Source organism: Pagrus pagrus (genome assembly GCF_965226575.1).
Source record: "Pagrus pagrus genome assembly, chromosome: 5".
In the NCBI taxonomy this organism is placed as follows: domain Eukaryota; kingdom Metazoa; phylum Chordata; class Actinopteri; order Spariformes; family Sparidae; genus Pagrus; species Pagrus pagrus.
The window spans coordinates 19,464,929-19,479,177 of NC_140189.1; the positions used below are offsets into that span (position 1 = coordinate 19,464,929).

At 39.4% G+C, this 14,249-nt stretch overlaps 1 protein-coding gene across 4 annotated transcripts; it reads right to left on the minus strand.

The window, feature by feature from the left end:
• Positions 1–189: 189 nt before the first annotated feature.
• On the minus strand, positions 190–12,931 carry tnip1 (TNFAIP3 interacting protein 1). 4 transcript variants are annotated; one of them, XM_084353920.1, is made up of 18 exons: positions 12,823–12,931; positions 11,568–11,750; positions 10,917–11,060; positions 10,701–10,786; positions 10,489–10,548; positions 9,621–9,830; positions 8,228–8,322; positions 7,629–7,791; positions 7,274–7,366; positions 7,087–7,152; positions 5,167–5,298; positions 4,925–5,053; positions 3,363–3,497; positions 3,145–3,270; positions 2,951–3,034; positions 2,270–2,485; positions 1,919–2,003; positions 190–1,110 (listed from the first exon to the last, which is right to left on the minus strand). In XM_084353920.1, the coding sequence occupies exons 2-18, from the start codon at positions 11,713–11,715 to the stop codon at positions 1,019–1,021; spliced, it is 2,064 nt and encodes a 687-aa protein (XP_084210046.1). In that variant the 5' UTR covers positions 11,716–11,750; positions 12,823–12,931; the 3' UTR covers positions 190–1,018. The 4 variants fall into 4 exon arrangements, with proteins under 4 accessions (XP_084210046.1, XP_084210048.1, XP_084210047.1 ...); XM_084353922.1 differs by having other exon boundaries at positions 2,270–2,395; positions 12,823–12,930; XM_084353921.1 differs by lacking the exon at positions 12,823–12,931 and adding an exon at positions 12,733–12,752.
• Between the last annotated feature and the right edge of the window lie 1,318 nt (positions 12,932–14,249).

The following is a 14,249-nucleotide window of genomic DNA, read 5'->3' on the forward strand; positions in this document are numbered from 1 at the left end:
CTCTTTCTGTTGCTTGAGCAGAATTTGAATGTTGAACGTGAAATAACCAGATGCAGAAGACTCATCAGGTTTTGGTGCTGCAACGTCTAGTTAATGTATGTCGGGGCTAAACTGTGGGCAATAGTACAGGATGCAGTAAGATGAGTATGGATATCAGAATGAGTGGTCAAATCATCAAATCAATTGTGGTCAAGTAGAAGTGTTGTGTTTAATGAGATTAGGTCCATCATCATGGGGAAAAAAAGGCTGTATGTACTGTGCATTGTGTATTGTGTCTGATACAAACATACAATGTCAATAGCTACAATATATTGGGATTACACTAACAACATAGAAAGAACAGCATTACTAAAGACAATGATTTACACTTAGTCAATGCAACTATCAAAAACAGCAGGTTATAAATAAATTATTAATAATCACAATCATGTTTTTGGTATGATACCATCAAAATTCATTTCCCAAAATTTTTGTATTTCAACAACCACTTTTGAACAGTTACACATATGGGACAGTTCTATAACATCGATGGTACTGAAGAAATCTTCATAAATCAATTAACATTCACATTGTAAATCCTATGATTCAATGTACCTACTGTATATAATCATTCATTGTTGGAATGAGCATATGTAGTCTTAGTCATATTGGGGAATGGCTTCCTGTAACTCTACAAGTAACAAACTAAGTGTCAAATTGTTACATATTTGCAGAGAGACAATCACATAGGTATATTTTCTGGAGGAAAAAAAAAAAAAAAAGGAACGATGTTAATTATTCCAACCTATTTAACAAATGACTTCAGCTCCTGATAAAAAAATCTAAATAATATTTCATGTATATTCAGAATAGCGAAGTGTTTCACAAATAGCCTTATAAAACGCAAGTATAAACAACATTACAATAGGATATCTACAGTTCAGTAGGAAAATTATAGATCAAATCACACCTTGTCAACTCAAAAACAAACTGATTTCATGCTACTACCCAGACTCCCTCAGGTGGGTACGGTGATGCTTTAGTGCTTTCCAGGGTCAATGTTCTGTCGCTCCCTTTTTCCAAATCCTGGTCCTCCTGGTCCTGCTGCTGCTGCTGCTGCTGCTGGCTGATCTACAGGCACGCACAGGAACGACACTGCATTATCTTCACAGACACAAACTTTCTGCTTCACACTTTTAAAAAGAAAACAATAAATACAGAAAACATTCAGCCACTGTGTGGTGTCAGAAAATACACACAAATCCTGGGGCTGATGGGATGTTCAGATGTTTTTTTCATCAGATCTTATGAAAAGACCAAAATCAATGTGGACCTTTTCAAAAGGAGGGTGGTTGAAGGAGGGAGGCTGTGTTTGTTAAAGTATGTATAGCTGCAAGTTTGTGGAATATTCATTTTCATTAGCCATGTAAAGAGCTTAGTGGGAATATTGTGTTTTCCGGGATAAGATCAAAATCAAAATCAGAATATTTCGTGCATGTAAACGTAGTCACTGAGCAGCACCATTGTACTAGGTTACAGTCCTTCATTACCGTAAACATAGTTTATTTTAATTCAGTCCCAATGTAAATAAATACACACTTGTAAATAATAAATCCATGACTGAAACTGTTTGAGTAAGGTTTACTAAAAATGAAATTATTTAACCTCTTTTCAAAAATGCCACTGTACATTTGTGACCCACTATTAAAGACTTACAAATTCAGTGGGAGAGTGACAGACAGGGTAGAGAAATACTGAGAGATTACAACTACTACAAATCCAGTGTTGGTTTTGGCCTTTTGATGCCATTTTGTTCGCAATAAAGACAAATACAGAGTATCACCAGCTTTATCCTTAGAGAAATCAAACAAGTGTACACAACTGTGAATTACAACAAAGTATGACAATGATATATTGCATTGGGCTGGCTGTGTCATACCTGCATTTTCTGGTGGTGGTCTTGAACTCTCTCCTACTGCTCTGGACCCTCTGGGCTGCGGGAATGACGATTGCCAAGGAAAACCCTGACCAAAGACACAGCAACATTATTTCTCATATCACCAAATACACTCGTTCATCACAACCTGCAGCCCATAAGTTTTTGCCGTAACCTTACAGTTGTTACTGAATGTAAGCCTGGCTAAGTTGAGCTACAGTTAGACCTAATTATATCTGCTTGTTCCTCCCAAAAGATAAGGGGAGTAGAAGGAAGAGAAAGAAGAGCCGCGTTTGCTCAGTGAACCAGAGTCACTCCAGAGACAGAGACAGAGGGGCCTTTGAGGACCCTTACCGGGGTAACAGGCTGGAAGTCTCGTACAGGGGGCGGTGCTGCGGCGGCTGCGGCCGTGGCGCCTGCTGCATTGGGCATCCGGGGAGGGAAGTGTATGGGCCAGCCCTCAAGGCCCTGCGGTCCCACCTGCACAAAGGGACCACAGTAGGGAGGGCTCAGCGGGCCGTTCACTGAGCCTGACGTAGGGTCTGAGGTACGTCTTTCCTGCTGCTGCCCCTATGAGGGATCACAAGTACAAACGTGATCCCCAATCAGTGCACGGCTGCTACTCTCAGCGAGCGCAGCGGCCCTGTCATGGCATGGGCCGCTGCTGACCTTCAACCCTGCTGCAGCTGCCTCCAACAGAGGAGTGTAAATATTCCACCTGTTGATCCCGAATGCACTGATAAACAACCTAACTGGAGTGAGGCTCTTGTCCTGGAGTATTGATTTGTCCAGTTTAAATTTGTTAAAGTAACATCTACATGGGGCTGCACTCTGCCACAAGGGGGCACTAGTCTGCAAGGTTCACCACAGCTCCTAACCTGAAGAGAAACTGTCAGTTTTTGCCTTGGCCCTAAATAAATATACATGGTCAAAACGACCAAACATGTCACCTATCCAGTCTGACGGCACCGTTTCATTTCAAACGTCAACATGTCTGTAACACTACGGGGCTCAGACCTCGGCTGCAGCCAGTACCTGTTTGTGATGCTGCATCTGCAGTCTCTCCAGCTTACATCTCTCCGTACGTTCTCTCTGACACTCGTTCTGTGCCTGATGAAGCTGAACCACAAACACACAAAAGCAAACATTAGAGAGCAGCTTAGTCAGAATTGTCATTCAATCAAGCTAAGACTACAGACAGGAAAATATACTGTAAACACATGGCTTACCTGATTGGTCAAATTAGTAATCTGACCCTGGAGTCTTTCAACTTGCCGCCTCAAGTCCTCCTTTTCCTCATTCATTCGTTCCCTGTCACTCCTCTCTTTTCTGAAGTCTTCTTCAAAGATCTTCACCTGAAGTACCAAACCACAAAAACAGGAAATGGATGTATAATTCCAGAAGACCTGTGTGTATCTGTGTGTGTGTGTTTTCCTGTTTGTCTGACCTGTTCCTTTAGTACAGCGATTTGAGTGAGCAGTTCCTGCTTCTTCAGGTTATTGGCGGCATCAGCAAAGTTACCCTGGGCAGGCGGTTGTTGGGAGGATGAAGGGGTATGCAGGTTTAAGGCTTCCTCTAGAGCCTGAAGTAAAAAAAAAAAAAAAAAAAAAGAAAAAAAAAGTAAGAAACGACACAAGCACTTTTCAACCACTTTCAAGGTACCTAAACCAAAAATGTGCTTTATCATCATATCTAAATCGTTACTATAAAATTCAATTGCCAAAAATAAAGAGTCAGGTGATGAAGTACAAAGAGCATATTAATCAAGGCAGCATTCAAGGCATGACTGAATGGGTCGAAAGCAGAGTTTTCATGCAGGAGATGGGAGTTTGTGTCCCATTTAGAGTTGATTATGTTTTACAATTATGATGATTTATTATTTTTAGACTGAGTTGATTTGCTGTATTTGGGTTTTATTATTATTTTTTCCAGATGTTCTGTTGCAGTATTTATGTTTCGGCAGCCAACCAATAGGTCAAAAGATCATGCTCTGTTTGGGTTAAAATAGTTGTTTTTCACAACATGGACCGTGTGTTTGAAAGGTTTTCTATTTTTCCATCTTTCTTTAATTGATTCTCATTTTCTCATGAATCTTTTGTCCAAAAAACCCCTTCGATAAAAATATTTTTAAAAGGTTTTGCGCCCTCATTTTGGATCTAAGCTACATAATCACCTCAAACTAGATTAGCCTATTTAATAAGCATGGAAGATAACAATGATAACACCAATACAGGTAAAACAGAGATTAAATAAACAACTAAAATGAAATAAAAGGTCATATTCTAGTATATGAAAGCAGTAATGACCTTAACTAATATGTTAGCGCGGTGTTTCGAAGCCACATTGGAGTTTCATGTGAGTCAAGAACCTCTGTTTCCCAGGTAAAGGTCCAGTTGTTGACCCATGCAACCACAATCACTTCCTCACTTAATGAAACAGACTTGTCACTCTTTATACCGCATCCCTCAACTTCCTAAAGCCATTAAGCGTCTCCCAGTACCCCTCAAACAGCAGCAGGTCAGCAGACCTTTGATGACCTCATCTTAGTCTTTGGGAAACTCTGATCAGCATTTTTCAACATTTGCTGACATTTAATAGACCAAACAAGTAATCACTTAAGAAAATAATAGATTAATCGTCATCTATAAAAATCGATAGTTGCTGCCCTAACCCACATTAAAGTCACTTTATTTTACCAGTTGTTCAAATTAATTGTGATTGTACATTTGATGATGATTATTTAATGCTTGTAAATCTCGACCACAGGAGTTTTTAATTTCAAATATTAAAAGACAGAGTGAGAAGATGAGTGACTGTGTTGATGAAGCACCAGATTATGCTGAAAATCAAACATTCTTCGAGGAGTATATTCAAATTTAAGCATATTCCTATCCTTGAAAATATAATGGTCAAAATTAAGCATGTTCTAAACTTTGTACAAACCCTGAAGTAAGAAAGAAAAGTAAGACAAAGTTTAGGTATTTAATCGTTCATCTGCTCCTCTCTCACCCTGTTGAGGCGTTGGATCTCCTTCTCCTGGTACTCCCTCTGTTTGCTTAGGGGCAGCAGCTGATCCTGCAGGTAGCGAATCTTCTGCTTCAGCTCAGTGGTCTCAGAGTTGAGACACTCCTTCTCCCCCTGAAACAAAAACACATGAAACTTTCTTTACAGTATCCTAAAACATTTGTTGTCTGTGTCTGTGTTTTAACAGACTGATATCACCTGGGCTTTTGTGTTCTTGCATTTCTCACCTGTACATTTTCAATCTTGGACTTGGCCAGCAGCAGCTTCTTGTCGTAGTCGCGCTGCCTCTGCTCTCGCTCTGCCTCTAGCTCAAGCACAGTTTTCTGGGACTCAGCCAGCCGTTGTCTGAGGTCTGTGATCTGAAAGACAATGTGAGCTATGCAGTTTAATCATGGATGTAAGGTAACCAACAAACCAAAAAATAAACTTGTGATTCAGTGATAACTCCTTTCTCATAAAGACAAACATCAGCTGTTGCATGCATTAGATCGCAGCCTTATAAACAAGTAAGACATTCGTGTTATCAAACTCTTAAAAAAAAAAAAAAAAAAAAGCCACAGCAACAAGCACACATCTGCAAACACACGCATTTCTGTTTTTGTGTAAAATATGAACGAACTGAGTGACGCAAATGGATATATCTAGGCTTCTGCGGTTTAAACCCAAGGTTGCATGGTGTCCCTGTCTCAACAAAGTGTGAATGTAGGTTTGTTCATGACTGTGGGTGTGCTGAAGCGTAGGTGTGTGTGTGAGATTGTGCGAATGTGTACAGATGTGTGTGTCTCTGCTGCCCTCTGACTGCACCACACAGGAAGTCAGCGGGTACCAAAGAGGTGAGGGGAATTCTTACTGAGGTGTGACAGGCCTTGTGGTATGTATGCTCTCAGATAGCGAAGCTATTGCAAGATTGCACCTTTTCCACTGGACAAGCATATAAAAAAAAAAAAAACACACACAGCCAACTGATGCACACAACATCAGAGTCCTGTATTCTTTACAGATATTTCCAAATTAAGTCGGGTGTCTACAGGTATCAGACAATTTAATTTGATGCTTTTTGAGATTGTTTCAAGATAACCAATTTTAAAACTGATTTTTGGACAAATCATATTTTTCTCGTTCAAACATTGCAGGCGAGCAAGTACGCAGTGTGTACAGTATGTGGTCCATACAGGTCGATTGTATTTGGCCAACAGATAAGTATGTAAGTAAAACAGTAGTCTGTCACAGGTTTAAAGGTGTGTAACATCAGAAATTGGATCTCATTGACTCAATTTGACAAAAAGAATTTAAAAGATGGAGAAATTAAATTAGACAAAAATGTTTGTTCCAATTAAGACCTTCCAAAGGGAAATTTAAGACTTTTTACTGACTTTTGTGTCATTTTATGACTTTTTAAAGGAGCTGCTGTCACCAATACAAAATCCTTTTTTATCTGTCATTTCATTTACTTGGAAAACAAATAATTCTGATTATTCTGCTGACATAATGCAAAATGTGACCACTGGTATCACAAGGCTACAACTACTTCATTTGAAAGCCTGCTGACAAGATGATGTTGGTTAATTTGGCGTCTTCTGACTATAGAGTTGAATAATGCTCAGACATTGTAGGGCCCAGTTTATCCTTGTTTGGGGAACTTGAAACTAAATTCAACTATTATTGTCAAAATGTGTTACTACTGGTAACAGTAGCAATAATAATTCATGAAATAAGCAGTGGAGAACAGTTAAAGAGAGTTAATTTGGCAACAGATAAAAAAAAAGGTCTGCTCTAGGCACATTATTTACATTAAATACGGGAAGTTTTATGACAATGCAGCATAAATACATCATGTAGTTCAATCCTTGTAAAGTTTATGAATGCTCTCATATAAATCTACAAAACCTGGTATGTGGACTTTGACACAGGCCAAAGTGAAAATAAACATAAAAATGAAACGATTTGGTGGATGAGTTTGTGCTGACGTATAATCAAGAACTAAAAATAAATGTTTTAAACCTTTGACTCTGAGTTTTGAAATGACAAAAATAAAAAGGAATTCATAGAGAATGAGGTTTTAGTTCTCCTTCGACAGCTCTACATCAGTGGAGACACAGCGGTGCCTTCCCACACCCTTCACAACAGCTGTAAAGTCATTACTGTACCTTCTGTTCAAACTGTGACTTCATGGAGTTCCACTGAATGTCCCACTGCTTGTTCACCTCCAGTACCTGTAAGCAGCGCCAGAAAGTGAAACAAATGACACTTGAACATATATATAGGAAACTAAAATACACAGAGACTTTCCCCTATGGCAAAAGAGGATGAGCAGTAAGAGCAAAAAAGACTCACATCCTTTCTCTGCTTCTCCAAAAGCTTGATCTTCTTTTCATACACCTCAACATCACAAGGTTTGGTCGGGGTTTTCTCTGCAGCTTTTCCACTCTGTGGGGCACACAAAACATTCCTAAATCCACAACATTCTTCCATTACTCTAACCCCACATCATGAGGGTTTATCAGTAGGGAAGTTTTAAGTCACAAATTTCTTGTGAAATCTTTTATTTCTTGTATTTCTGAAAGTGAAAAAAAGTTCAAAATGAATGGATTTGGTTTGTAAATGGGACAGATTTATTCAAACAGAGCAAGGTTGTAAAATGTCCGTACAGAAGGAAAAATAATGTGCGAGGTGATTTAATTTTAACTACCTTCTGCGGTGTGGTGGCCTCCATCTTCGGCCTGACAGCGGCCGATTCCTCCTTCACGGGCTCCTCTTTGGCCTCTGTTGCTTCGGTGTCAGATGGCGCTGCAGACGATCCTGTTGCTGTCACTCCTCCTGTGACCAACTCCTTAAGTTTCTGATTCTCCAGTCTGAAATCAGCACGAAAATGAAAATGATAGTGTATGTGAGCCATGTCCCTTCCCAAAGCTTTCTTTGAAGCTTTGGTACAGCTTCAGGATGTCCTATGGGAAGACCCTACAATACCCACTGGGTACAGTGACGCCAATAGAAAGCAGTGGAATAATCCCCCCCTAAAAGTGAAAGCATGGTCAACATCCATAGCAAAGTATAAACTGTCATCAAATAGTTATGGGAGGCTGATTCACTCTACATTCAAAAGGTCGTGAGAAACAAAAACTGTCCCACAGTTTAAAGAGAAAGACGAGAGGAGTGTGAATGAGATGTGAGTGTTTGCATTGTTTAGGAATATGCTCCAGATCCACAGTTGGTTCTTTTTGACCTTACCAACAATAATGTTTCTGCTTCAGCAGAAGCAACACAAAGACCAGTCATAAAACACATTACCTCAGCTGTTCCAAGTCTCGATTCCTGATATGATGGTCCTCTTCCATTTTCTTTCTGAGCTCATTGTTCTCCTGCCTGAGCTGCTCACAGAGAGTCTGCAACGGAAAAACACGTTATCACAACATTTAGCATCGGTTAGTATAATGACAATTACATTTTTACACCTGTATGCCCACACATAAGACAGTAGAAAGAACAAATTATGTTTGAATACTATGCATGCGTATGAGCAGCTTCATAAGGAAATACTTCTTTTGCACAAAATGAATAATGGATAAATCCACAAACAAACAGTTTATCAGAGAGCTTTTGAAAAGAAAAAAATAAAGTAAGAACAATAACAACTTGATTGAAAATATGAACCCAAGTCACTGCAAATACTGCTTTACATTGTATTTTAAAATTAGGCCATAATGTGACACACTTCCACTGATACAGACTACAAACAAACAACCTCCTCTTTAAGTGTGAACCTACACTCAGTGTTAAACAAATTATATGTCTTAGTATTAAGAAACTAAGTATTATAATATTAGTTAGTGTTAGAGTTATACTGGACTGTTATTATGCTGAGGTGTTACTAATATTCTGACCCCCTTATGTATGTAAATAGGAAAGAAAAATAATACGATACACCTCTGGATATACCTACCTTTAACTAGGACCTCAATGCTAAAGGCGTAACATTTAATTAACACCTCTGTGACAGTGTCAATATAAAACTGAACATTGCAGGCATCATAAAAGTACATTTGATGGCAGAGCAGTTGTATTGGATTGTATAAGACTGTGCAGGTATAACTAATAAAGTGGCCAGTGAGTGTATGTAATGAAATAAAGGCTATTATTTCAAAGCACTTCATAACATTGTTCAGAAATGTGCTCACAATAAAGCAACAAGGTCATTACAGTTAAAATAACAATGTGTTGAAAAAAAGGGAAAAGCTTGCGTTGTGTGCCCGCAGTGGAGGTTGTTTATATGAATGTCATGCATGTACAAGTACCCAGCCCACACGGCCAACTGTGTACGACACCAAAACAAAATATAACTTCTTACATGTATAATTAAACAACAAACAAAGAACTCTGCCCCCATTTTAGTATAAAGCGTAGCCCTAAAAAAAAATAAAAATCAGATCTTGGGTACGAATCTGGCATATCATAAAAATCACTCTGCAGCCTTTAATGTAAAACAGCATGTGAACGGCTTGCATTTAATTCCATTAAATTCCATTTTATATAACATTAAAATTAAATGTACGTTTGTCATGATAAATCATTCGAGATGCTCCCACTGTATGTTTCCAATTAAAATGAAATCTTAAGCACCTATACAGCTACCTGGAATCTAAAGGAGCCTGACGGTCGTTTTGGCATCTTTACTGTCACATACCTGTAGGAGGGAGGTCCTCTGCTCATTCTTTTGGACCTTGGAGGAAAGATGGTGAAACTCCACAGCCATCCGACCGAGGTGAGCTAACAGCTGGTTTGGGTTGGACTCCTCCGCGAATATGCTGAAGGAGCTCTCCAGTCTCTTCAGCTGGCTTGCTAACTCGATGTTCTCCTGAGGCAGGAGAGGGATTACTCCTACCGCTGACCCGGCCTGGAGATACCCACACAGGTGAAGAGTCAGTCCTTCTTGTCAAGCTGACTCAGCGCTCAAGCTGACAGTTACATATGTATTTCAACCCGCACGGGACTGTAGGAGTCATCAGGCTGCTATTTCTAAAAAAAGCAGCAGCTTACTTAACTGAACAGTTAAACCAGTTTCTCCTGTTGGAATTAATTTTAGTCCATAGACTACCGTTGTTGAGGTAACACATTTGCAACAAAAACAAAACAAAAATATTCTGTTCAGGTGTAGAAACTGTGTCAAAGTAGGCTAAAGATTTTACAAAATGTGATAAGCTAGTCCATCAACAAGTTCCTGAAATATTGTGGCTTGGTGTCCTATTAACACATCCTCTAGGATGTAGCGTGTGTATGAATCAGTGGTGTAATTCTAGTCAGTAATAATCCTGGACTTTCCCCTGGCTGACTCAGGCTGGAGCTACCAGTATTGAGTTTGTTTGTGAGTCAGCCCACCGAGGATATGTTCCTAATATTGAGGAAACGGCTTTAAAGAGGAAAGGTTGATTTTAGCATGAATCAAATACACAAAATAATTTTTGTAAGAAAATAAGTTTCATTGGACCTATAATTAGTTGAGCTCTTGTCATAGTTGGAAAATGATTCATCTCAACAAAAAGTCAGGTACGTACAGTCAAGGCATCTGTTGTCTTCCCATCCATATTCACAACCTCAAACTCTGATAAGGCCTCCTGTAAAGACCAAAAAGTAAGTAGCGCAATAGAACATGCAGTGTCATTACTGCATTTACTTCAACAAACAAACAGCCTCCAGTTCAGAGCTGCTAAATGTATGCACAATCCGACAATCATCTAATTTGTTTCTGTCTATATAAATGCCTTACATTGGGCTTCTCAGGCTGAAGGGTCTTCCCTAAACAGCTCGTTTGCTCCTCCTTCTCCTCCGCAGTGGGATGTAAACAGGGTTTACCTGAAATAAACAGTACCAACAATAAAGGTTAATAAAAATTGCAGTAAAGTAGAACAACATGCCATAAGTTACCACACTTACAGATATGAAAATATATCTACATGATTACAATCAAGTCTGTGTGACCTACTTTGTGTCTCTGTCTGAATGGGCCCTCCCGTACACAGACTGGCTGCAAAGCTGGAGGACTTGAGGGCCTCGTTGTCTCTCACAAGTTCCTCCACTCGCTGCCGAAGCCTCGATGCCTCTGACTGAGACTCTTCCAGCAAATCACCTGCAAGTTTCAAAGAGATCTTGTCTCTGTCCAACACTACTTAGACTGCATCTATTAGCACGAGCAGTCATCAACAGGCTATGACAGAAATTTAGCAAGAAATTCTGTTTAAGTAGCACTCCTTTGGTGAGTCACAAAAGAAGCTATCAGGCTGTCTACATCATTGGCATGCACTTTTAAAAGAGCTACCGATGAAGATCATCAGGATTTACTACATTCCACGTCATTTGTCACGCAACAGTTTCACTCCCGTGTTTGTATATTTTGACTGGAGCTTCAATTATGGAAGACATCATGTGATGAAGCTAATATTGAAAAGTAATTTATTTGATACTGCTGCAAAATACAACTCTCTATTTTAGATTTTACAAAATACAATAAAAAAATATAACATTCTTGTATGCATGCCAATCTAGAAAAACACTCCCCTCAGGTGTTAAGACACAAAACAGATGTGTGATGCCAAAGAACAGCCTTCAGGTAACCATTCTGTTTTTAGGAACCTACCTAAGCTCTTAAGTCCCTTCATCCGCTCCCTCAGTATGCTGTTCTCCTCCAGCAGCTGTCGATAGCTGCTTCCCCCTCCGGCCTCATCCCGGGCCTTGACCTCACTCCCACCTGGATCATAGATGCGGTACGGGCCTTTCCCTTCCATCGCCGTGGCTCACTTCCTAGACATGGTCCTCTAAACTGTAGAAAAAAAGACACAAACTGTTATTTTCAACGTAATTATGAACGTTTAAAGTACCGAAATCTTTGCAGTGGAGTAGCTGGCCTTTACAGAAAACAAAAAGTGCTGATAGTAAAGCCTTTAATCGTGGAGTCTTGTGTCTACAATGGTCCTCCAGCCTTTGCAATATGAACAGCTGGTGAAACATTTTTAAAGTTTTGCATTGCAAACAGTTCTATTTGAATCTTTAGTTAAAAAGGTTGTGCTCATAGATGCAATTTAAAGTACCGACATCAAATGTCGACACCCCACTGATCATGCAAGTGATGGCAACAGTTGCACAGAAGTACTGTCTGTACAGTATAAGGGACAATAACTTAAACACTACAAACCCCATTGAATCATAACTTGTATTGTAGCAAGACTACAACCAATCGAAAATATAACAAATGGTGTCCTGTTACTTCTTGACTGCAGATGAAATACCACCCACTCAGAGATGCTACTGTATCTGCTGTAAGTTACCCAACTACACGAACCTTTTTCGTTCCTTCCCTCTCTATTATTTATAACAGGACGAGTGTAAACTATCAGTGAAGCCCGGTGAAGAAAATAAAAACCCACTGACAGCTCTGAGAGGACAAAAGCAGCAACACTATCACCATAATGCCACCCTGCCAGGCTGAAGGCAAGAATGTGCTAACGTTTCTGGTGGCAAGATATGACAACTACAACGTTCATATCCAAGGAAAAAGAGGACGAAAGCAGGGGAATAAATGCTAAATGGTACGTGAATCCTGCTGACAAACATCTACCCAACAGACCAGAGTCAAATACAGCACAGTCTAGCTAATGATAGCTACCTTGATTGGCTGAAGAAGGCTAATATTAGTTTTCGCTGTTGTCATGCAAATTGCTAGCAACATCCTCGTTAGCTGTCGGCTAGCTAACACTAGATGACAGTGCGGGACAGGAAGCCGCTAGCTCCTCTTTTGTACTCACTAAAGATACTTTTATCGATGCAGCAAGTCGGTCGTAATGGAGAGTTAAACGACAAATCAAAGAACAAAGCGGTGTCTTTTGTCTGAATACCTTTCAGCTCGCAGTGGCCTCTCGTCTCTCTGCCAGACATCTATTGCGGAAGTGGTCTACTGGTCTGTGCTGTAACCTGGGAAATTCCACCTCACAACGTTTGATGTAAACAGCGGTGATTGACAGCCGGGCGGCCAATCAGGAGGCAGCTCTCTGTCAGCGGGGCACCAACGAGAGCTGCTGACCGTAATGTAAACAGAGGCGCTGAATGCTGCACATATCCTTAATTCATGACAGAGATTAACCCGACATATCCCCCCTCTTCACATCATGGACTTTTCATTATATATGTTTTGCAAAAAAAAAAAGGCTCACGTGACACTAAGGTGAGTAAAACTACTCATTAAAATGAGCCTGTTTTTTTTTATTTATTTATTTTTAAATCGTAATAGCCTACTTATAATCACACCATTTTATTCTTATTTTCACCTCTTGAAACATATTCCCCCAGGCCAAGGACAAACCCGCCATTTTCTCTGAATGACGTTTTTCTTCATTGATAATTTTAGAGAAAGGGCTGGTGGGGGGTTTCTGTGATTGCATCACATAGTGTATTTCCTCTGAACTAGGAGGGCGATGAGGCCTAGATCAAGTTAAAGTGAGCTTCTCAAGTCCACAGTGTCGGTTCAGAAGAAATCATTCGTACGAGAGCCAAGAGTTATGACGTTCGCATTGTGATGAGGGCTGCAACAAATAATTATTTTCATTATTGGTTAATCTGACGATTATTTTTTGTGATAAATTAATTATTAATTCTATAAAATGTCCTAAAAGCCCACCAGAACCTCCTAAAGCTCAAGTTGACATATTAATGTGACTTGCTTTTAGTAATAGTAAGTAGTAAGTAATAAATATTCTCATTGATACACTAGATATGAATATTTGTGATTCTTTTGAATTTTTTCTTAATAACTGACTAAACTAATTAGACGAATCGATTAATCAACTAATCATGTTAGCTCTGATTGTTTAACCTGAATATTACCTGGGATTTTGGTTACTTTAAATAATAGCACAAATAGGATTAAATTACATTTTCCTGAGGTCGAATACAACATTTCTAAAAAATGTCAGTCACAGTTAAAGGGGTGTTTTTTAAGCAGCACTGCGCCACATTTGGTAATATAAACATTTGACCAAATTTTCAACTTTATTGAAGGCCCCTGACCGACCAAGCATGATTAATTCAGAGCAATAGTGACATCTTGTGGGAATTAACAAACAGGTAATCGGAGGTTTGATTTCTTCCACAGGGAGTTAACTGGGAGCATAAAGTACTTCTGATGCAATTCAGCTTGTTACTGCGCAGAATTAGACTTCAAATTGTACTTGGTATTTCCAACTAAGTATTACATGTCATAAGGCTCTATAATGTTTCCAAATGATTAATTACCAAACTACCAAAAAAGTAGAAACATACAACCGCT